Genomic DNA, 25,601 nt, shown 5'->3' with positions numbered 1-25,601 from the left:
GAAGATCCTTAGCCCACAGAGCTCTGACTCAGGGTTATTGGTGGCCCAATATGCAAAGGGAGGCTCAAGACTATGCCAGGAAATGTGATCAGTGCCAGAGGTTCGCCCCTAATATTCATCAACCTGGAGGGGTTCTCAACCCTCTCTCCAGTCCTTGGCCTTTCACACAATGGGGATTGGACATAGTGGGGCCATTTTCGAGGGCTGCAGGAAACAAAAGATGGCTTCTCGTGGGAACAGACTACTTCACTAAATGGGTTAAGGCCAAGCCCTTAGCAAATATCAGAGACGTTGATTCCAAGAAGTTTGTCTGGAAAAACATCGTCACTAGATTCGGTATACCACACACACTTATCTCAGACAATGGCGTTCAATTCGATAGCAAGGCTTTTAGGAAATATTGTGGTGATATGGGCATCATAAATAGATACTCCACCCCAGCTTATCCTCAAGGAAATGGGCAAGCCAAGGCCGTTAACAAGGTCATAGTTAGTGGGCTCAAGAAAAGGTTGGACGATGCGAAAGGCAGGTGGGTAGAAGAACTCCCACATGTTCTCTGGACGTATCGGACTACACCACGCAGGTCCACAGGAGAAACGCCATTCTCTATGACTTATGGAGCCGAGGTGGTGATACCTCTGGAATCAGGTTTTCCCACCCTGAAAACGAGTTCTTTTAGCCCGGAGAATAACGATGGCCTCCTGGAAAAAGGTCTTGATTTAATTGAGGAACGACGCGAGGCAGCTATGGTCCAAATGGCTTATTATCAACAGAAGCTTAAACGGGGATATGATGCCCACGTGAAGCTAAGGCCACTCGCACTTGAGGATCTTGTACTAAGAAAAGTTGTGGGCACTTCTAAGAACCCAGCCTGGGGTAAGCTAGGACCAAACTGGGAAGACCCCTATCGCATTGTTTTAGTAGCAGGCATAAGGTCGTATCGGCTAGCTGACCTAGATGAAAGAATTGTACCACGCCCATAAAATGTAAATAACCTTCGAAGGTATTATTATTAATAAAGTGTGCTTTTGTTAGTTAGCAGTTCAAAGTTATAAATACCTCTGGGGCTTGCAGTTACTATTCTTAAGTGTCAAACAAAAACTTGGTTAAATATGGTCTTCGGACCACAAACCTTGTGGAAATTGATATCTTATCATTTGTTAAACAGAACCTTAGTTATACCGGGTCCGAGGACCTTCTACTTTGGGGAAATTAACATTTGAAGTTACTATTCTTAAATGTCAAACAGAAACTTGGTTAAATATGGTCCTCGGACCACAAACCTTGTGAAAATTGATATCTTATCATTTGTTAAACAGAACCTTAGTTATGCCGGGTCCTCGGACCTTCTACTTTGGGGAAATTAACATTTGAAGTTACTATTCTTAAGTGTCAAACAGAAACTTGGTTAAATATGGTCATCGGACCACAAACCTTGTGGAAATTGATATCTTATCATTTGTTAAACAGAACCTTAGTTATGCCGGGTCCTCGGACCTTCTACTTTAGGGAAATTAACATTTAAAGTTACTATTCTTAAGTGTCAAACAGAAACTTGGTTAAGTATGGTCCTCGGACCACAAATTTTGTGGAAATTGATTCTTATCATTTGTTAAACGAAACCTTAGTTATGCCGGGTCCTCGGACCTTCTACTTTGGAGAAATTAACATTTGAAATTACTATTCTTAAGTGTCAAACAGAAACTTGGTTAAGTATGGTCCTCGGACCACAAACTTTGTGGAAATTGATATCTTATCATTTGTTAAACAGAACCTTAGTTATGCCGGGTCTTTGGACCTTCTACTTTGGGAAAATTAACATTTGAAATTACTATTCTTAAGTGTCAAACAGAAACTTGGTTAAGTATGGTCCTCGGACCATAAACCTCGTGAAAATTGATATCTTCTCATTTGTTAAACAGCACCTTAGTCACTGTTCTTATTCTTATCAAACGTTTTATGGAAATCAGTATCTTACCATTCATTGACTTAGATCTTAAGTTCTATATCTTTAAGTGTTAAACAAATTTTTGTAAGGAATGGCCCTCGGACCTTACATCCTACTAAAAGTAATGCCTCAGATTACAAAAGTTTAACCATCATATAAGTTTTTTGACTAAGGCATTGTTTAATATCCAAACTAAGTTAATCTCTGTCAGGTTCTTAAATATTCTACTTTGCAAAGCAAATATGCGCATGGCTGTTTGGAGGTTATAATTGTGCAACTCTTGGAGTTAGATTTGTTTATTCTGTTCTTCCTTTAACTATGTATTAGTGAGAACTTTCATGACAAGCACAAAAAGAATAAAGTAAAACAAATACGACATGAGTGAAAGTTGAATAAAATTGTTCTTCATTAATTATATACATCATCAAAAAAGGAGTACATGAAAGTCCTATGCTAGGCCCTAAGCTTGGGGAGGGGGTCTTGGAGGGAGCTGCTGCCAGCCTCAGTGCTCTTCAGTTCCAGCTCAAAGGTAGACAGAACTTGCTTTCCTTTGTCTGTTGAAGGAATGAGGGGCTCCACGTTCTGAATTTGCTCATTCTCGGCACCGCCACGCTCGTCCTTCTCTTTATGGGAACCTTCAGGTTCTGTAGGATCAGGAACGAGTTCTTGCACCACAGGAGGAAGGGCAGAGGAGGCAACAACAGGAGGGTCTTCTATCTCCTGTATGTCTAGGGGAAGCTAAATGTTCTCGAGCTTCCTCAGCTCGGAAGCTTGAGGAACCCCTGCTGCATTCATGGCCTCTCCCCAGACCTGTTAACAGTACTCTCGGCACAAGGCCGCAAAGGCTTCTGTCAACCGTTCTTGTGTTACATTTACTCCCTCCTGATAGCTGGCCTTCTTCGCGGCCTCCAGTGCGTGCTTGTGGGCGCGAGCCTCCTCTTTCGCCCGCGTAAGCTCCTTCTCCAAATCAGAGCGTGCCCGTTGGGCTTAAGAGAGCTCGTCGTCCTTTTGGCGAAAAAGCTTACGTTGCCCCTCTACTTGGTTCTCCATTGTCTTTAAGCTGGCCTCGGCACCATCCTTCTCTCTTTTTAAGTCGGCTAGCTGCGATGTGATCTTCCCATTCTCTGCTAGGACCTGGCCTAGGAACCTTTCTGCCTCTAGCCGTAGCTCTTGCTCCATCCCAGTGCGCTTCCGAGAATCCTCCACGAACTTCTCGGCCGCGAAAACTTCTTGGATGGCCTGCAAAAAATGTCAGGAGGTTAAAATATGGTAAAGTGTTTACAAATGAATCTAAAGTACAAGTGTGAGGTGGAACTTACCAGAGCTAAATCCCTTTTTAATGAAAGGAACAACTGAAGTTGGCCCATCTTCTCCAAGGTTTCCATGTCCTTGGGCAGCAGAAGAGGATGCTCCAACGCCTCGGCCAAGTGGTGGGCGTGGCCTTGTTGGATTGCCCTGATACTGGAGTGGCAAGGGATTGGTGCGCCGTCCAGTCTTAGGTCAGGAGACCAGGTAGTCGGTGCTCGGCGCACTTCGGCCATGTCTCTGATCTCCCCACTCTCGACTGAGCGAGCCCGGCCTTTGCCCTTGTCCAGCTTCTGCTGCTGAGCTGGTTGTGGTTGTTGTCGTGGCTTCTTTTGCTTCTCGCCACCGGCCCCCTCGGCCTCCACCTTCCTTTTCTTCTTCGGATCGTCGGCGGGAGGTTTGGGGTCGGATGGAGGAGGGGGTGGTGGCAAGGCTGGGGGAGCTTGGGACCCCCTCGTTCCCTTTTTGGCCACTCTCGCGCCTCTCGCGATCATAAGGTCCTTAAGCTCGTCCATGTTTTCCTCAATGGAGCTATCGTCTGGACGCGCTATCACTAAGCCCGCGATCCCAGAGGTCTCGGCTGCTTCTTCTTCCTCGTCGGAAAGAATAACGAACGGGTTTCCACGAGGTCGTGGGGCGTCCAACGTGTTCGAAGAAGACACCTGCTCCTCTGGGACAACAGTTGCCTGAGAGTGCGTAGCGAGAGGGATCGCAGCAATCGGTTGTGAGTACAGTATGGTGTGGGGGTCGTCAGGAAGGTCGTGGTCGGCCAGGAAGTGTGGTCTGGCTACGTGAATCCTCCTACGCCGCCAGTCACCGGCAATAATGGCGTTCTCGATCTCCTGGAAGTACGAGGAGATAAGGTCGTACCCTAGTATCAAATGAGCCGCCCTAAGTTGTAAGTCTACACTTACGAACACTTCTGAGCGAAGCACTCTGTTCAAATCTGCGACGTTGCAGTGGCTCAAGCGGGGGTGCACGTGTTGTTTATCTGCAAAGAAAGACACCAAAACAAACAAACATGGTCAGATTCGTAGAACATGTAATAAACTAAAGTCAAATATTTTGTAAAGGCAAATGACATTCTAAGATGTTTAGATGGAGTTATGGGGCGGGAAGTTGGATCCTAAGGTGTCGCACCTGGATCTCCCCACTCAACTGGGCAGTGGGGTCCGTCGTGCCAGTTGCCTGAGACGATGAGGTAGTCGTCCTTCATGCCTTTATTGGACTTGGGCAGACAGGAGATTAACCTAACTACGCTAGAACGGGATTTGATATAGTATCCTACTCTAGTGAGTTTGTGGCATTCATACATAAAAGCGACATCATGCCAGGTGAGGTTCAGACCCATCTGCTCGTTTAGAGCGTCGACGCTTTCTAAGACTCTAAAAACGTTGGGTGCACATTGATCGGGGCACAACCGGTGGTTGCGGAGGTACTCCCTGGTTACGCTTTTCATTGGAAGGGTCATCCCACCTTCTACGAAGGCGACCATCGGGATGATGACCTCTCCGGTTTTCCTAGAACCAGCCACGGCTTCCGCCGGGTAGTATTTTAAACCTACGTCGCTGGGAATGTGATACTTAGCTCTAAAACCTTCCATCCCAGCGGCGGTATCAACTAGACACTTAAATTTTCCCATTAGAAAGGAACGAAAGACTAAGTTCTAAGAGGGAGAACAGTTAAAAAGGGAGCCGAGGACAGGATCCGAGGAGAATGGGTTAAGGAAAAAGAATAAGCACTTACAGATTTGAAGTTGTGTGAATTTCCACGGATTTCTGCAAAGAAAAGGTGATTACTGATGTTTTGATGGGATTAGCTTCTGAAGAAATAAATGAAGGCGCAGGTTCCCGAAGCGTCACGACGTGCGGGAAAGCGGCCTCGAAATTGTATTCGTCCCGCCCAAATTTTTAGGGGGTAACAAGGGTCGTTGGATGCTCATCTCACCATTGAACGTGGGAGACAGGGTGTAACTTACGGTAATAAATGCGCGCGTTTTTTAAAATAAAACCGCCAAGTGGCATCCTCTGGAACACGAAATGATCTCCACACGCGCAGTTATTTACAAAATGTGTGGGGTAAGCTCTCATTGGATCAAAACCCTATTTTTCTCCTCGGATGCTAAAAAATAGAGTTTTGAGGGGCTATTTTGGGGAGTAAAGGACCCAAGCAGGCATTTGGGCCTTTGGGCTCTAGCAAGGAGAGCCGAACTACTCTTGAGATAAGGATTTGTTAGTACTGCGAATCGGCCCATACGCCGAGGGTCCGAGGATACAGCCGAAGGTGAGTTTCTCCTCGGACAAATCCAAGAGAACTCGGAGATTCACTACGAAGGTCAAGGCAGAATTCTGGAAAGACTGTTGATTAAGAGGGGGAAACCCTGAACCTTCTAGATACACCGGTGTTAGAAAAATACCAAGAGGAAAGGCTGCCACCTCCACATTAAAGACTCTGCACCTACCTCCCTGGCTGCATTAATGGGGAAGTGACCCCTGAACAGTAGAACTGAAACTTCTGGTCACTATTCAAAGGCACTAAGAAAAGAAATATCTAGAGGGGGTTTGAGCAAAACGTAAATAAAGTATCAGGAAAAGAAGTATTTAAGAGGGGTGAAGGCCAAAGAAGAGAGAGGCTGGAAAAAAGAAAGAAATTAAGAATTGTAATCTTTAAGAAAGAAAGAGAAATAATACGGAGGTAGTTCTCGGCTTACGTCCGAGGAGGACTTTTTGCAATTATCATTTGTTATTTACAAGTGTTTGCACGCCAAAGCCTGTTATCAAGTTCTTAGTACTTTTAGTCTAGATTTCAAGCCCACACTCTACAAATTTCATTGTTTAAGACTCATTGGGCCTGAGCCCATAATTTTCTTTGGGTCCAGGTGCAATTGTGCACTTACATATATATATATATATATATATATATATATGTAAGGACACAATATGAGCCCGAATCCACAGTCAGAAGGGAATAGGCCTGAAAGGCTTTTTACAATAAAATTTGTAGAGAGTGAGCTTAAAATCTAGGTTCTAATGATGTTAGATAACAACAATGATGGGCTTTGATCACAAAGATATACACAAGAAACTGTTTATATGAAAGAATCTTCTCCTTGGATACAAGCCAAGAATTATTTATATTACTTCTTCCTAATACAGATTACAATTATGGATAATGAAGTCTACAGTGTTTTTTCTCCATTTTTTCCGATCCCCTTTCCTTAAGATCCCTTCTCCATTTTATATCCCCTCCTTCTCCTCTTCTTCTTGCTCCACGTCAAGGTTAGATTGTTGGTTTAGATACTTATTCCATCCACTTCCCCTGAAGTCTTTGGAGACAAGAGCCAGGTTAAAATTTGATGCTCAGGTTTCACTTCCCCATTATTGTGACCAGAATAGCAGTTGCAGAGCATTCAATGCGGGGGCGGTGGTAACAGCTTTATCTTAGATATTCCACCGCCCTTCTTCTTATCTTCCATATTTACCATGTTTACGCTTCCATATTTACCATGTTTACGCTTACCTATAGGATTTTATAGAACATAGCTTGTGGATGTTAACCAGCCATTTTCCTACCTCAGCTATATATAGCTGATGACATAATCTTCCTCGGACTCTCTTCTTGGACATACTTGCTCAAACAACATCTCTTTTTTATTTAGTATTGTTTTAGGAGTTAACATTCATACATTCTCGGACCATTCAGTGTCCTCGGATTGGGCTTTTAGCCCAAAGAATACTTTTGGGCCACCCCACACATATTTTCGAGCCCAATGACCCTACAATATATATATATAAAGTTTGAAGAATATAAGAATATAATCTAATTTATGAAATGCATACTATCGCTTAACAACAAAATAGCTCAATAGCCTTAATGTTCAAAAGAGAATCTGAGAATGGAAGTTTACTTAAAATTAAAATTAATAACAGAAAATTTTCACATCAACAATATTTAAAGCACAATAATTTTAAAAATGAACTTGTTTACCTTAATGTGAAGGGTAAAATAAATTTTGAGGTAAGAGAGAAACAAAACAAGTTTTATGAATTTCTTTAATTTTTAGTTAGATATATATATATATATATATATATATTTTTTTTTTTTTTTTTAAAGTTTCATTAGGTATGCAGAGATATTTTATTTTAGGTTGTCATATAAATGTGATATTATGCTATAAAACCAAAATCTTATCGTGCTTGTTTGGTCATATTCGTAATAACCTCAGTATCAACATAATCAAAGAAACTTTTTAAGGGGTCCAAGTGATATATAGCTTAGTGGTAATAGTCCTTTCTTTGGGCACCTTATATATATGTGATTTGAACCATACCTCCTTTCTTCTAGTATATAAATACTTATATTAAAGAGATATTATAAAAAATATCATTACCATTGAATTATCACTTAAATTTCCAATGACATCTTCTCTCTCACACACACATATATATTAAAATATAGGTTAGGATCAAGTTATACTTTATGAAATTCTTTGTTATGTTATACTGGATCTTAACTTTTTATAGGATTAAAATTTTGCAAATCCAACCATTTGATTTTGTATTTTTATTGCTCCTAATATCTACGCCAAATTTCATGCTATATAATTGGATTCTATTATACTTACTAGATTCACAAACTCATAGTTTGTGTATAATTTTAAAGTTAAAAAAACTACAAAATTGAACATTTTTAATGAGATAATCATTAATCTCTAATCATATTGATATTTTGCAAGTGCATAAATAATATAAACCAATGGTTGATGAATTTAAATACAATGTCAATGAAGAGTTATGGAGTTGTGTAATATCGCAAGGAGTTACATTGAAGTTTTCATGATAAGTTTAATGCAACTTAGTTTTTTCTTTTATTTTTATTTTTTAAGATGATTGTTTCAAAGAATTGTATCTAAAGAAGATGAATTTAAAGAAACCATATTTTGAAAGAAGTGTTGTTTATCACCATCTTTATCACCGTGTTATTTAAATCATTTCAAAATAATTTTTGAAATTTGTCTCTTTGTTAATGGTAAGAACAAGATTGAGATTCTCTGTTCAATAGATTAAGATGTCAGATTAATAACATAACAAAATCTTAGTTCATGATTTTTTTATGATAATAAAGTAACATGTTCCTGTACTCTTAAAAATTATATAGTGAAGTGATTAAATTCGTTTAACAACGTATTGGTCAAAGTTTTATTGACACTAATGTAATAAGAATGGCTTATCATCATTCCCAACCCTAGTAACTACGTGTGTTAATCAGTGCTAGCTAGGGCATTTGATTCTTCAAGTAAAAAGTTTTCATTAGGCCATTTTCCAAAAAGAGACTTTCAAAACAAGACTGAATATAAAAGAAGAGAAGCAAACAAATAAATATATAAAAATGATTCCAAATTCTCAAACCCCATAGGCACGAGTCCTTTTGTTTCTTCATTGCGCAGCAATCCTCTCTCTTTCTCTCTCTCAAAATATCAATACACAGAAAAGACCAGCACCGCCCTCATCCACCATTTACAGAAATGACATTCAAAACAAACCCAGACCCCTCTATTTGGACTAGTCAAGAACACTGAACGAGGCGGTTTTCATCTTTTCCCACAGTTTTAACCTTTTATAGCTAGCATCCCCATCTCTCACCTATGGAAGAACCTTTCCAACAACACACCAAACCCACTGAATCAACAAACACAAACAGTTCAAACACCACCACCACCAGTAACTGCACCAACAGCACGAGCAGTAACAGTAGGAAGTGCAAAGGCAAAGGAGGCCCAGACAACAACAAGTTCAGGTACCGTGGAGTCAGACAAAGGAGTTGGGGCAAATGGGTCGCTGAGATCCGAGAGCCGCGTAAGCGTACACGCAAGTGGCTCGGCACTTTTGCCACTGCCGAAGACGCAGCTCGTGCTTATGACCGCGCCGCCATCATTCTCTACGGCTCTAGAGCTCAGCTCAATCTCCAACCCTCAAACTCTTCCTCTCAATCTTCTTCTTCTTCCACTCGTGGTGGCTCTTCTTCTTCTTCTTCTTCCACTCAAACTCTTCGCCCTTTACTTCCTCGCCCTTCTGGGTTTGGATTTACATTCTCTTCTGCTTCTTCAATGAATACTGTGCCATTTGGGCTTTACCCTAGTCCTTTACTTTGTGCTAACAATATAGTACAAAGTCCTCAGCAACAACAAATAGTGCAACAGTTAAATCAATATCAGCCTTGTGATGGGACTGTTACACCTACTACTACTACAACAACAACAACAACAACAACGACCTCGTACCCAAACCCTAATGATCAACAACAACATGAGGGTTTTTTGTACAATGAATTTAACAGGCTTGTGGCGTCAGTGGATCCGAGCTTGACTTTGAATACTACACAATCGGGAGTTGCACCTGTGGGTCCGGATCCGATTGGGGCAATCGGACCTGGATCTCCACCTATGTGGCCTTTGACAAATGAGGAAGAGTATACACCGAGCCTTTGGGACTATGGGGATCCTGATCAGTATGTTGATGACCCTTTCTTGTTTGATTTTTAAGGTTTGCATGTCTGTTTTGGGAAACTAGAGAATATTATTTATTCAATTTCTCTATAAGGTTTATGCACTTATTAGTATGTTGAAGATCTATAGCGGTTTCTAATATTTTGGGGACTAAGGTCGGGTTTGTTGTTGGCACTGGCTTGCATGCAAGTTAATTCTCGAGGTGTTTTTGGTCCTATACTAGTGTCTTGGTAATTCAGAATCTCAGATTGATCTTTTTGTTTGATTATGGTTTCAAGGAAAAGGTTTTACAAGATTGAGTTGAAAGTTGAAACTATACCCTTGCTTTGGTTAGTGTTGTGGGACTACAATTCGGGTTTGAGATTAATGTTGAAGATGGAGTGTAATAAGACTTGCAAAAGTGGTTGTTGAGGTCAGAATCATATAAGAGATAGCTGGACCGCGACCAAGTGATTGAGGAGCCAATTATCATAGTCTATGTTGCTTGTGTTTTTCTTTGTGAGGAAGGAAGCGAACTAAAGGTATGGTTGCTTGTACCAGGTAAGGAAGATTTTATAATTTGGTGGAGTTTCTGGGTGAGAATTCTTCGTTCTCATTAAAGTTACAAGGCTACTCGGCATGAACTTTGTTGTTGAAGAAAAAGCATATTATTCAGTAAAATTATATCTATGTTAGTCAATATATTGCTAGAAGAAATTAAATTAAATTAGCACATCCTTTTATATCTAAAGTTTGCATGATGTGATTTTTTTTTTTTTTTTTTTCTGTGTGTAGAAAGCTTCCAGTGGAGGCATTTCAGTTTTAGATCTGTCATTGCTTTTTTTTTTTTTTTTTTCTGATTGCTTATTTTGAAGTGGAATTCAATTTTACCTACCAACAAAAGTATTTATATATTTTTCTTTTTATTTTGAGAAGGTTGTTCATCATATAGTTTCTAATGTATCATTAGGCATTTTTTGAATTTGACTTCAGAAATAAAGGTCGTGGGCAACATCAATTTAACAAAGTTTAAAATGCTTAAACCTGCCGTATTTGGTCACAGCTTTCCTAACAGGAACTTAAACGTTAAATATGATTTTTTTTTTTTACATTTTCCAGACAGAACGGAAATTAAATCATCGATCCTTTTATGTTTGGATGATGTTTGGATGGAGGGAGATGAGGGGAGAATAGAGGAAGAGAATGGAAAATGACTCAATTTTAGTACATTCTAATCATCTCCCCCCTTCTTTCCTCCACTCCAAACATATATACCACCTGAGTTTTCCATCTTGGGTTGGGAGGGTTTGGGGGCTACTAAGGATTGCACTTCAAAATGCCTTATGGAAAATTTTTATATTGTTGAATATGCTGGAGAAAGGGAAGCATTTTGGATATTGTGGGCCTTGTCTTGTTTTTCAATTTAGCCCTGCAATGGAATTGAATTTAAGATCTCTCACCAACATTTGCAGTTATATATTTGCTAGCTAATGACAAGTCTACTATATATAGCCCTGTTATATTTGTTTAAGAAATTTTATAAGAGGAAATTTGAGTAAACACCCATTGATTTTATTTGTAATAATGATTACCACAAAAGGTGGGCAATGAGAAGCATTTTTTAGGCTCTCAGGCCATTTGAAAAATGTTACTTCTCCTTTTCTGAACAACTTTGAAGTTACATAGGAATGATTTGACTGAGTATATGAATAAATTTTCAGAATTGAAGAAGTAGATATTTTGGATAGGATTTTTGAAACATAGGAATCCCCATAACTTTATATAAAACTTTCTGGTGCATATCTGATCATGATTAGGCTGAAGTTTAATGTCATGGAGACATGGACTTTTAAAAAAAATCCTAGAATTCTATCTTGTTTATAATGGCTATGTCTAGGGGTGGTAAAATTGGACATAATCCACGAATCCAATATGAAATTAGCAGATTATTGGTTGAGACTTAAGGGATTCATGTCATATTCGGATTGACACGACTGACCTGTTTAATATACAGGTTGACCCATGGAACCTGTTTAACCCGTTTAATTAGATAACATTTTACCAATATACCTTTCAAACTTTAGATATGTAGGTTTATTACTGTTTAATTAGATAATATTTTACCAATATACCTTTCAAACCTTAGATATATAAGTTTACTAATTGTTGTGGTTTATTCTCTTTAACATTTTATGATTGATTATTTTTAACATTTTATGATTGATTATTTGTGATATTGAGATATACTTTAGTTTTAAATGATTATTTGTGATATAGTTACTTGTTAGTTCTAAATTTTATATTAAAAATATTTATATATTTGTTTTTTCATAAATATTTTTTTTTTGTTTTGATAAAATCTGATAAACAAATCGACATAACTAACTCGTTTAATAAATGGGTCGTGTTGGAGTTGAAAAATCTTGATCCGTTTAATAAAAAATGTCGGGTTAGTGTTGACTCATATAATCAGATACGCATGAGTTAACACGACATGAACCCGACACGCGAACACAAATTGTCAGCCCTAGTTATTTGAATATTTCCTATCTTGATTTTTTGAGAAGCAATAAGAATGTGTTTAATGATGAGCCTCACTTATCTCCATAATCAGAAATGCATGTTTGTTGTTTCATGTTAGAGCCTTCCATTCCATTTGATATCTCATGCATGAACGCTTGTGGCTTGTGCATGATCATTTTATCAAAAATCCAGTATGGTAACTAATGAATATTGACAAATAGTTGGCCAGAATGGCCTTTCATGAAATTTGTTTAGATCCACTTTATTAAGTATGTCGCTTTATTAATATGTCAAAACGAAAAGGAATTTATGCTATTCATTAATGAAATAATTCATTTGAATTTTGTTACGCTTGTAAATTTAAGCAACACACCTTAACTGAACAAAGCCCTAAATTAGTAAAAGAAGATTGCATTAGAGTGACAATTAATGTATATAGAAAACATGAACCGTGTCCTGGTATTTAAATTAAGATTTTGTGGAGTTTTTTTTTTTTAACCAAATGAAATGTTACGTCTACGATTTTTTTATAACAAATTGTTATTGGTTGTTATGTGTGAGAAATTATTAATTGTATATTCAAATTAGAACCAATAATAACTTATTATCTATGATTTGTTTTGAAAATTTGTTTTGAAAATATTACGTACATATAACACTTATCTTTAACCAATATCAGGCTTAATTAGCCGGTTCCATCTTTGAGACTTTTCGTCTTTCTTCTTGTTGTTAAAGCCTAAGTTTGAATTATACTAGTTTACACTTTACAAGGAACTGGTAATGATGTGTAATGTTCCATTATCTTTGATGTTGTGTCTTGGAATATTGTATAACCTGTCGTAAATTGAGGTCTAGAAAGTGATATGCTTTCGATACCATGGATGAGTTTCAAGAACAAATTTATCTACGCAAATAATTAATATTGTTTCCTTTCAAGGCTATGGATGAAGCCTCTTGCTCAAGTGAACCTTTCGGCTCTCACTCAAGGATCGAAGAGAGCTTGGATTGGATAGAGGCTTGTCCCCATACTTAACTTCTAGCAAATAAGAGTCTTTAAGAAGTTTTTGATGTCATCCATGCTATTAGAAAAAAAGAAAAGGTGATTCCCAACTTTTTGTGGTCATCTCTAGATGTTGTTTTGAAACTTTAGCCATCTTCATAGCATTCACAATATTTTGATCTTTTTGTTGCAATACCTTTGACAACTCATTACTCATTCTAAATACATGTTTCATTCAATGTAAATGTAAATTAAACATGAATTCAGGTGTCTAGAATAGGGTAATTATAGTAATTATATAATACTCTCGGTATCTAGCTATAAAGAATTAATTAAGATATATGCTTCTATTCTCTAAATGGATTATAAATCATTTTCTCAATGGTTTTAATCACATTAATAACTATATATATATATATATATATGTGTGTGTGTGTGTGTGTGTGTGTGTGACTAGTGCTACCAAGTGCACCATAGTGCGAAAGAAGTCCAACTTGTATCTCTCTCTCTTCTAGATTCATTTCTTGATTCAAGCTATAATTTGTTGAAATTTCCTTATTTTGTAGTGCCTCTACAATTTTAACAGTACATTTTGTAATGAAAGCTTAATGATGTTTACACGATGCTCCAAAAAAATACAAATTGGGTGATATTTTTTGCAGCTATAAATAATGTTAATTGAAGCTAAGCAAAATAATGAACACAATAACTATATGGATTATCTCAAAATAAATGTTTCCTGCCATTTAACTCATTGTTTCTGCAATCTATTAATTCTTAAACATGCTTTTTAAGTTCGTTAAATGTTGCTTAAATCTACTAATTAGGGGTAACACTTCATGTTCACGTGTCGGGTTCGTGTCGTGTCAACTCATGAATATCCAACTATATAGGTCAACACTAACCCGACATGTTTATTAAACGGGTTAAGATTTCTCGACCCTAACACAACCTATTTATTAAACGGGTTAGTCGTGTCAACCTATTTATCATATTTTATCAAAAAGAAAAAAAAATTATGAAAAAATAAGCAAATAAATATTTTTAATATAAAATCTAGATCTAACAAGTAACTGCATCATAAATAATCATTCAAAATTAATGCATATCTTAGTATCACAAATAACCAATTACAATATGTCAAAGAAAATAAACCACAACAATTAATAAGTTTATATACTTAGAGTTTGAAGGATATATTAATAAAATATCATTTAATTAGACAGGTCAAACAGGTTACACAGGTTTCATATGTTGAACACTAACCCAACTCGTTTATTAAACAAGTTAGTTGTGTCAATCTGAATATGAAATGAATCCATTAAGATTCAACTCATAACCTGCTAATTTCGTGTCGTGTCATGTTAGATTCGCGGGTCATGTCCAATTTTGTTATCCTTACTACTAATCCACTAGTGCTCAATCACTCGCCACATTTATCTATATAACATAGCATTTGCCAATGTTATTTTGTAGATATATATCATATGCTTCATCAACTACAATATAGAGTCTCAAATATATATATATATATATAGCCAAAACTTAGAGAAAATTTAATTAGATTCTCAATTATGTGTCACATGTCTCATTTAATTCTTAATTTTGTGCCAAGTGAATTATTGAATGTAAAAATCGAAGAGTCCAAATTTAATTAGATTCTAAATTGGATTTCAATTGGAGTCCAATTTTTCGCCATATGTCTATCTAAGTTTTTAATTTTTGTAGCAAGTGAACTAGTGGGTGCAAAATTTGAATAGTCTAAAACCAATTAAATTATTTATATATATAATGAAAAACCATTACATATCTTCAAAATGTATGATGTTTAAAAGTGTATGCTAATACAATGTATAATTTGAACCGTATGATTGTGATTATTTTTTATTGTACCTGTGCATATACACGAGACTACACACTAAGATCTTTAATATTCGCATTTTTATAGTCTTAAATTCTTTATAGTAGCAATATTTGCTATTTGTTTGTAGATATGGATATCAAGTATGATTATTCATTATTCAACTTTAAATAGCATGTTTAGGATTACTGTTTCAATTTCCTTGTTGTATCAAGAAAAATTTATTGGTTTTTGGAGTCTTGAAATTCATTGCAGGCACAAAACGCTAATCCTTGTTGATCTAAAAATCGAATACAATCACGTTAGGCATTTCAAACAAGTTCAATATTCCATTTTCGCACAATCTTATTACTTGTCTGTAATCGTTTGAATGCTCTATTTTTTGTTTAACTATTTTTCTTTTCTTTTTTTTGGCTCGATTATGTGCACTATTATAACCCCACGCAATTTTGTAACTTCTCATTCTTATTGTCACTTACGAACATACTACTCTTTGTCTGGAAAAAAAAAAGAAAAAGAAAGAGCACATCTACTAGCATATATATCTATTTTATTTATTGGTTATGGATAACTAATTTTTAAAGCTTTGTGATTTCTTTTTTACCTTATCAAATTAATAAATCTATTGGTACAAAATATTTCACAATTATTAATGTGATGTGTTGTAATTAGTGGATTATAAAGTGATGATTTAAGAATAGATCAAGTGGTATTACTTCAATAACAATCACTCATTTTAGTACTTTAAAAAAATTATCATTTAATATGTTGTGAAATTTATATCTCTAACATAATTCTTTTTCTAGGACAATTATTGCATAAACCCGTGCACATGGCAATAATGCAACACTATATAGTATTAGTGGTATCAAGCTAGGCAATAGAATTGATGATTGGAAAGTTCACGGACTTGCATCAAGCCGCGCATCACTCACTCTTATCATCTTTGCTAAATTTTAACTATCACTATAAGAGATGTGAGTCTTTAAATGGACACCCAGGCCTGTTTTATTTCTTTTTTTTCCTTTTTCAATGCGAAAGATGTCGATAGATGCAAAAGTTCCATCAACCTCTGCCTAACTCCTGCAACGTGTTTCACTTTTAATCATGATTTGTGGTGAATGGGATAGAGTATTTTCTTCTTCTTCTTCTTCTTTTGGAGATAATAGACTGCTAATTCTACCGCTGGGTTTATTTCTCTCTAGACCTTTAAGCATTTTGTATATGAAGAAATGTTAATTTAGTTACAATGCTCTTGATAAAAATAAAAAAAATACTTAAATACTCTCAGAGTATAGCGAAATAATATTTTCTCTTCTCACATTTATAGTGATCACAACCATGAATTTAATGAATAAACTCCATTATAAATGTGAGATGAGAGAGTATCATTTCTTCATGCTTCAAAAATACTTAAAACTTTGTTGCCACAAGAGTAAAGTTACTCTTTTGCAAGACAAAGTATATATATCCTTTATTTTTATTTTTTTTTCCTGTTCTTGATAAGTACATAAAGACAGATATCATGTATTCTACCCAGGACATTTCTCAAAATAAGATTAAATTAAACCAGATAGGTCTTCCTAAAATAAAAATAGAATACTCCTATAGCTTTTTAACTCCACAATTAAGAGTCATGTAAATATATGGTTTGTCGGTAACGTGACATACAAATCCAGTAACGCAATGAATCCCACCCAATCTACTACTCGTATGGGCCGTATCTTTCTTCTTCTTCTTTTTTTTGATGGGAACGGGGAATCTTTCTTAGATAAACACAACATTCTAATTAAAATGGTTATAACTTGAAATTATTAGTAATAATTATTCCTCACTCCTAAACACATTCAGCATATCTAATCTTCACTCACTTCCAAGTAGATCGGACAAGGGTGGTTAAAGAAAAATAAAGTTCAAACCACCACGCCATATAAACCTTAAAATTATCTACTTATTATTACATGGTGAAATACTTATGAAAGAAGAGAATATTTATCATCATTTACATAAATAATAAAAAATTCTTAACGTGTTGTGACCAAATGAAGACACTTTACATAAAATGAAGACATTTTACATAAGAGTTTGATTAACTGCTAATGGAAAATTTTAGAAAAATTTTTAAATCATTTTTATGAAAAAAAAAAATAGTTACTTTTTTTTTTATATAATGTTTAAAAAAATATTTACTAAACCAATGTTGTTCAGATATTTGTTAACTTATCTATTTACATAATTGTTGACTTAACCTATTGTGAGGTAAGAAAGCGAGATCATCACATGGCCTAAGAAGTAAAGGAAGAATCAATGTTGACAGAGCTTGAAGCTGAAAGCAGTCGAAGCTTTCTACTTCTCTGTTCTTCTACAAACTAGCTTCCAATGTGGGGGCACATGCTGGATGTTATCATAGATCTTAGACTCTTGGATTATATGGCGAGTTGATGAAATCAATGTTAATAATATATTACATAAAAGTAATGTTGTTCCCAAAAAATAATGATGTGTCAAATTTTGAACAAAAAATTTAAAAAAAAAATATTTAAAATATTTATTTATGAATTAGGATGTTGTTGGTGTGGTACTAATTACAATCACTACTAAATCGGGTTTTATTAACAATTTAGAATTTTCCTTCGAATAAATTTAAATATATAAATAATAAAATAGTATTAGCCATGGATAGTAAGAAAATCAACGAAGGCTTGCCCCTTGTATAGGTTGTGACCCTTGTGAGGAAGTTATGAACATTATTAACATGATTTTCACTTGCTTATGCTAGAGTAGACGTCAATTTTGGTTTTAGCATGCACAGATTACAATAGATAATGTAAGATGTGAAAAATATTGTGTCGTGAGCTTATTGTATAGAAACTGGTGTGAAAAAACTGTATTTTATTTGCATTACTCTTATATATTACATAAATGCAGCATTTATAAATTACCCCCTCTGTGATTGTGATTTGTGATCCAGCTTCTTTTGCGAAAAACCAAAAAAAGTATCTGATCTGTCTCTCGCTAAGACACGCGCTCTATCTGGGAGTTGGAGTCACTACAGCTTTTTCTCTTGCAAATTACAATAAAATACTCCTAGTACTATATGCTACTGGACCAAGTCAATTATATATATCCACAACTATACAATCAACTCAAAGCACTGAACTCTCTAATTATCAATCTACCCTCTTAACACAGTAACTACCAGTTCATGCAGCTCTAAGCTCTTCACAATGTCAACATCGCCGCCACCAACTCAACCCTAAAAAAAAAACACAAAAAGCAGAAAACAAAACCCATTTGAGCTTAGGATTTTTGTGTTTTTTTTTTTTTTTTTTTACATATATATTCTTGTGTATGCACTAATGGCATCGTCTCAGGAACCTCAGCCATTTCGGTGGAGACTCACGGACCTTGACGACCGGAGCTTCGAGATCCGTGGCCGTACACTCTTTCTCATTGTGGTTCTTTTCTCTGTGATGCTCCTTTTCACGCTTCTCTTCCTCTACGCGCGCTGGGTCTGTCGCTACCATCACCCTTCTGGCCACGCGCCCCACGCGCCACCGCCTCCGGCGACACGGTCAGCTGGGCTTGACCCCTTGACCATTCGAAGCTTGCCCATGATCTTGTTTCGGTCTTTGGAGGCTCCGAAGTCAGGGGACCTAGAAGAACAAGAAGAGCAAGATGTAGAGTGTTGTATATGTCTCGGTGTTTTTGAGGATGGTGATAAAGTTAAGGTTTTGCCTTTGTGTAAGCATTGCTTTCACGCTGAGTGTGTGGATAAGTGGCTTTGTAGCCACTCGAGTTGTCCTTTGTGTAGAGCTTCTCTCCGAGATGAGTCTCAGGTTGATTCGGAAATTCCACAAATTGTAGTAGTACAATGAATGGATTGAACATGAACACCACCCATGAGTAAAATATAGCTTCCAAAAGTAGATGCTTTTTGTGGAGTAAATTACTTTTTGTAAATCGTGTTGTCAAGCTAGCATTGGCCTGTTTTTGTAGTTTATTTAATGTCAGTATTAAATCTTTCTTTCATGGGGTTTATCTTGTTCTTATATTGTTGTTTATGTGGATTATAGTTAGTTAAAAATTGAAAGGTAAAGACGAAGATATAGGAGAGAGATTTGATCATGCTTTTGTTCTAGAAAAATGGGTCTCGTTTTGTTAATGAGATAGGGGTTTGCTAATTAATTGGTAGTCACTCTCTGAGTCCACTCTGTTTGATCAATTTCCCAGAAGAACTTTTTGTTACTAGCCCATGCTTGCAGATCAGCTTGATTCTCAAAAAAATAAAATTTTAAGCTTGCAGATCAGCCTAGTGGTTACTTGAGCCATGTAGATCAGTTATGTCTGTTGAAGAGTGGTCGTTGTGGAGAACATTAAATAATTAGAGCATTTGTTATCGATTTGATCACGGACCTTATAGATTTGTATAACTGCTGGTGTCGGCGATGCAAAAAGTTAAAGAACGCTGCAAGGTTATCCAATTAGTTCCATTAAATTTTCTGAATCATACAGATCCCTGATGTGAATCTCAGTTGGCAATTAACAATATGTCGTAGCCAATATTTGTGCTTCATTTTTATGAACGAAAGGGGTAGTTGTGTATGTATATAATATATCTATCGGTGTACTGCATCAATTAATGTGTTGCTGGAGTTGTCATTGCAAGTAAGTTCTTGCTCAAGAATCAAAATTTGGTGAGAATCAGTGGGTGGTGGAGACTGGAGTAAATACAATGTCTAGATCCGAGAGTGATGCTCTTCTGATTCTAGAGCATGTGGTAGGTTGTCTTTTGTGAGGCAATACTTTGTGGCTTTACTTGATGCACGGATTGAGAAGGAATTTTTTTTTTTTTTTGGGTTGAATTGAGAAGGAAGATGGTGACACACTTTTTATCCATAGTATATAAATATGAACTGGAGCTTTCTGTGTCTCTTTTGTTCGATTCAGTTTCTCAATAATGTCCAAATTATAGGCATTTGACAATTGAAGTGCAGTGAAAGAGATTTTAGATTTGTTTAGTTTATTGTCTTACCCCTGGTTTTACTCTGGCAAGTCTTGGTTTGATGTTGAGCAAAGTAAGATCCTCCACTAAGTTTACCTTTGTTAACTGGTGAAAATATTTCAAGTGAATATGGTCTTCATTGCAAAATATTTCAAGTAAATAGAATTTTTGGCCACCTCTTTTTTTTGTTTGAGAAGGAATTTTTGGCCACCTAGATGGAGTATATTCACTACGAATATCCACTAACCAGAGTTTCCTCCAAATAATTATGTAATTAACTTATAAAATTATCAAATATTATTTAAATAAGTTATATGAGTCATCAAATAGATTACATGACTAAAAAGTATACCAGGATAATTTTAGCAATTGTCATGTAATTGGTTGGAAAAAATTTCCGTCAAACTAAGTTGGACTCAAATATGTATTTATTTTTATAATTGTTCATGATGTCAAACATAAAATATTAAATATACATTACATATAAAGAAAAGAAGCAACAAAGAAGTGTATGATACATAAATTACAATAATTTAAATCATTATCGTTAAGTATATTTTCCAACTTTTTTAGTACTTTATTGAGTTGCTATTGGAAAGTATAAAAGGACACTAGTTTGTGTTTTTCCGTATGCCAATCCACATAAGTGTAATTGTCTTTGTCTTCAATTGGATAAAATTGTCAATAAAAATATAAATTGCAGATAAGGTCATGACAAGGAAGTTACGCGTTACATACAATGGATGACTAATTTAAGTCATTCTCTTCTGTTATTATTTGTTCTTTTTATCTGTTTAGACTCAAAGTAATCTATAAACTTTGATAATTTTTTGCCCCTAATAGTATAGATACATAAATCATGGTCAAAAATAAAGACACGAAGTAGTCTGAGTGTTAGGAATATGTTTTAAAAAAAAGCTTACAAACATGAAATATCCCCACCTACGTCAGAAAAAGATTGAGGATCATATTGTTTTTTTAGCAAGCTTAGATTAATGGCATATATAAAGGTAACGTTTGCACCATATGTCATCAATATGCTTTATAGAGAATGCTAGGGACATAATAAGTATGTCGTGTACTAGATGTACGCTCTCTCATGGCCATGGGATAAAGCTTTTGTTTTGGTTCAATGAAATTCCACTTTTTCCCAAGCGATCTATTGGAAATACCAATTTAGCGAGAGGAGTGCAGGTGATATTAGAGATGGGCAAGGGGTGGATCTAATGTCACTGGAATTGTCGAGACGTCGACACTTGACAATTATTTAACACAAATCTAAATTGTAAGAGTATCACCATCAAGTATTGTATCTCAAATGTCATTTTCAAACATAAAAACTTACTTTTCCTATTTTAACACATTATTTTACAATACATCATTCATCAGATATTCTATTCTTCCCTTCAACATATTAAAATGATCTGTACAACATATTAAAATAATCTAAAATAACTGCTGCACATTAAAACCCCATTGCCCACAAATCACCCCACCACAGCCCACAACCAACAACCACTCCACAAAATCAACCACCGACCACCAATATCAACCACTACTATAACAACAACAACAAAAAACACCACAACAATAACCACCACAACCAATATCAGCCACCCCACAAGATCAACCAACCACTAATAGTAGCCACTGCTACAACAACAACAACAACAACAAAAAACACCACAACAACAATCACCACAATCAATATCAGCCACCCCACAAGATCAACCACCAATATTAGCCACTGCTACAACAACAACAAAATTTTAAAAAAAAAAAAAAAACACCACAATCACCACGACCAAGATCTTAAGGAGAGGAGGTTGGGCAGATCGATGGCTGCTAGAGGCAAGTTCAGAGGAGAGATTGGCGGTGAGATTGGAGGCGACATCGGACGTCGGTGGCAGCACAAGGCAAACTTTAGGGGACGCATAAGGAGGACAGTGGCAGAGAGACGAGCAAGAATGAGTCACGGGTGAATGATCTGGGTTGAGAGGCTAAGAGAGTGAATGAGCAAGATTGGCGAAGAGGAAGAGAGGCTGAGATGTCTGATTGGGAGGATCGGTGAAGAGGAAGAAAGGCTGAGAGAGGGACTGATATGGGTCGTAGGTGAAAGAAGAGAGAGAAAAGTAGAATAAACAAATATTAAAAAGTTTTAGCATTTTGATCTGTACAAGTGTATATTTAAAAGTGTATTGTTCATTCATGCCAAATTTTTAAGCATTTAAAACACCTTAGATGTTTTTTGGTGTTTGATATGTCAAATACCAAATATTTGGCATTTGACACACCTGATGGTGATGCTCTAATGGGTCTATTACTCTTGTGCATTGGGACCTATGCCCATTCTATTAGAGATTGTTATGGAAAATGGGTAAAAGGGGAATTGAGATCAGGTGCAATACCTAAGGTATTGCACCTGACGCAATTACTATATATAATTGAGATTGATAATTGTAAAAAATAACTTTCAATCTCAACCATTGATTAAAAAAAGTTATGAAAAGTAAAGAGTGAAAGTTAAAAATGTGAAAAGTGAAAAAATTTTATGAGAGAAAGGAGGGTGAACAATAATCCATAAAAGGGATACACGAATCACTAGAAATTGTGAGTAGCTAAATAGTATTTGCTTTAATAAACTCTTACAAAAAAAAAAAAAAATATATATATATATATATATATATATATATATATATATATATATATATATATATAGATAATTTCTTTAATCAAGGTAATAAATATATAAAAAGGCATTTAAAAAATGGATAAAAAGTATGCTGTACAAACCATTAGGAATTGTGAGTAGCCTAATAGTAATTGCTTTAATAAAATCTTGGCCAAAATGCAAAATTGACCTTCTAAGTTTCACATTTTGTATTTTCAGTCCTTTAAGTTTCAAGTATTGTCAATTCAATTCTCTATTAGTCTTTTGCTAGGTGTTGTAGTTAACTTACCAAAACTCTGTTTAGGATTTTTTTTTTTAATTTCAAAAAATTGAAAAGCGTTATTTAAATAAAAAAAAATAAAGGGCTTAGGGATCGACGTTCCCCTAGCCCACTGAATATGAAAAATCGTCTCCACCCCCACCATGCCCTAGCGGCACTTGACCTAAGAAACTTGAGGGAAAGGGGGAAAGAGAGAAAGAGAGAGATTGAGAGAGAGAAGAGAGCACGATTGTGCAGGCCATCCAAGCCATAGGAAACAGACGAGAAAATCTAGTCTCCAAAAAATAAAACTCAGTCAACATTCCACCGACTCTTTTTTCATCTGTATTGCTTTTTTTTTTTTTGATAATCTTCTATATTGCTTTTTTTTTTTGCTAAATCTTCTGTATTGCTTTGTTGTTCCTTCTTTTAGTTAGCATTATTATCAATGTATCAATTGAAGATGCTAGTTGTCTCTAGAAGCACTATGCTGCAAATTAATTTTCATGGGAAAGGATATTGCTGCTATATTTTAGGGCCTAGAAATAGATCAATATTGAAATTTGTGAAAACTATAGGGGGGGGGGGGGATGATTTTTATATTCAGTGGGCTAAGGGAATGACGGCGTTCCCATGAGCCATTTAGTTTTTTTTTTTAAATTAAAAATAACGTTTTTCAGTTTTTTGAAATTACAAAAAAAAAAAAAACCAAAATAGCGTCGTTTTGGTAAGTTAATAACAGCATTTAACAAAAAACTAACAAAAGACAGAATTGACTATACATGAAACTTAGATGATTGAAATGACAAAATATGAAGTTTAGATGGTCAATATATAATATTTTTTTAAATCTAGGTAATAAATATATAAAAAAAAATGTATTTGAAGTGAAAAAGAAAAAAGAAGAAGTTGAAATCCATTAATAAAAAATAATAATAAACAAAAAAAAAAAAAAAACGAATAAGAAACAGCAAAACATGTCCAAAATCCAAACATAACCCTATCTCATAAGCTCAAAATCTAAAGCCCAAATACTTTTCTAATGGGTATTATAATTGCGAGGCCTAGTTTATCAGTTACAAATTTGGGCCTGCATATCTGAAAGATCAGAAGACCAATACAGTTCTTAGGCCCAAATTCTCGCCGACCATACATTAGGGTTTCTTCTATACTCCCTATAAATACTCTCAACGCCTCTCACTTCTACTAACCTCTCTAGAAAATTGGTTTCTCGGCAGCCTTGTTTGGAAAACTAGGGTTTTGAAGCGAACTTAGCCACCGCATCACCATCACCATGAGAGCCAAGGTATGCTCGATCTCACTGAAACACACGCCCTTTCTTTTTTTTCAGAATGTGAAATTTAGCGATTAATTCTTCAAACATCGTTTTGATTTCATTGTTTTTGTTTTTGTTTTTGTTTTTTTTTTTTTCAGTGGAAGAAGAAGCGTATGAGGAGGTTGAAGAGGAAGCGCCGAAAGATGAGACAGAGATCCAAGTAGATTTATTATTATTATCATTATTACTATTAAGTCGGTGTCGTTTTGTTTTTCTAATCGGATGTTGATTAGAGCCGTTAGTGTCTTTTCCTTTCCTATGTTTGGATAAATTTCTAAGAAATGGATTTTTGTACTGTTTAATGAGATTTTCGTATTTTAACTTTAATGTTTTTATGGTTATAGTTATGTGGAAATTCGTGCTTTTATCTTTGAATGTCGTTTTGATTAGATGTTCCAAGTTTATTTATTTCCTTGAAAATTGCAAATTGGTTAATTCCAGTTATACCGGTTGTTAATTATGTGTTCAAAATGTGTTGATTGTGTTATTGAAAGGGATGTATGTTGGAGTTTGCCTATGTATTTTGGGTTAGGGTCTGTTTATAAAGTGCCTTGGGCAGCTCTCAGTTCTCCTCATGGGCATATAATAAGCTAGTTGTATATATAAACAATTGTATTATACATTCAATTTCTAGTTATAGTCAATCTAAGGAATAGATAGACTGATGTGTGTTATCCCCGACATTTAGATAATGGTTTGGCATGTGATCTAGAAAGATAGTCGATAGTTGGGATGTGTTAAGGTCATTGGATGGAACTCGCGACTTATTACTTGTTTGGCGTTAGATATACAGAGCTTGTCATGTACTTGAATGATTGAATTTTTTTTTTTCCAATAGTGAATGCCTAGGTACGGCTCTATTTAGTTTAGTTAATGAACATTGATTTTTCTTTCTCTTGCTTAAGATATCTCATAAGAATATAATCTTTCATCTCATCAAGAGCCTTGTAACTCAATTGAGTTGGCACATTCTGATTGTACTTTAGGTTTCTCAATTAAAATAAAAAATTAGTATGCAAGTTTTATCCTTAGTATTATTTATCTCTTTATTGATATATATATATATATATAAACTTAATTAGACAATTGGTATCTTATCACACTGCAGCTTTTTGAATGGGGTGGACATGGTTGGTCTTATATAAAGGTGTAATATACAGATGAATGTAGTTCATTCCTTAGTCCACTTTGACCTTTGAATATAGGTAA

General features: G+C 35.6%; 2 protein-coding genes and 1 long non-coding RNA gene across 3 annotated transcripts; all 3 read left to right on the top strand.

Moving 5' to 3' along the window:
- Window positions 1-8,897: 8,897 nt before the first annotated feature.
- Window positions 8,898-9,794, top strand: LOC142638828 (ethylene-responsive transcription factor ABI4). The gene has a single exon (XM_075812890.1). It carries the CDS (start codon window positions 8,898-8,900, stop codon window positions 9,792-9,794), a length of 897 nt encoding a protein of 298 aa, XP_075669005.1.
- An 8,297-nt stretch (window positions 9,795-18,091) lies between these two features.
- On the top strand, window positions 18,092-19,162 carry LOC142638577 (RING-H2 finger protein ATL66-like). Its single transcript, XM_075812612.1, has one exon. The coding sequence runs from the start codon at window positions 18,481-18,483 to the stop codon at window positions 18,997-18,999; it is 519 nt and encodes a 172-aa protein (XP_075668727.1). The 5' UTR covers window positions 18,092-18,480; the 3' UTR covers window positions 19,000-19,162.
- A 5,074-nt stretch (window positions 19,163-24,236) lies between these two features.
- On the top strand, window positions 24,237-24,747 carry LOC142640780 (uncharacterized). The gene is made up of 2 exons (XR_012845237.1): window positions 24,237-24,362; window positions 24,491-24,747. It is a non-coding gene; the product is annotated as an uncharacterized LOC142640780 (long non-coding RNA).
- The last annotated feature ends 854 nt before the right edge of the window (window positions 24,748-25,601 follow it).

This window comes from Castanea sativa, chromosome 6, assembly GCF_040712315.1.
Source record: "Castanea sativa cultivar Marrone di Chiusa Pesio chromosome 6, ASM4071231v1".
Classification (NCBI taxonomy): Eukaryota; Viridiplantae; Streptophyta; class Magnoliopsida; order Fagales; family Fagaceae; genus Castanea; species Castanea sativa.
Note: the sequence above shows the minus strand (reverse complement) of the source record. Positions and strands in the feature narration are given on the sequence as shown.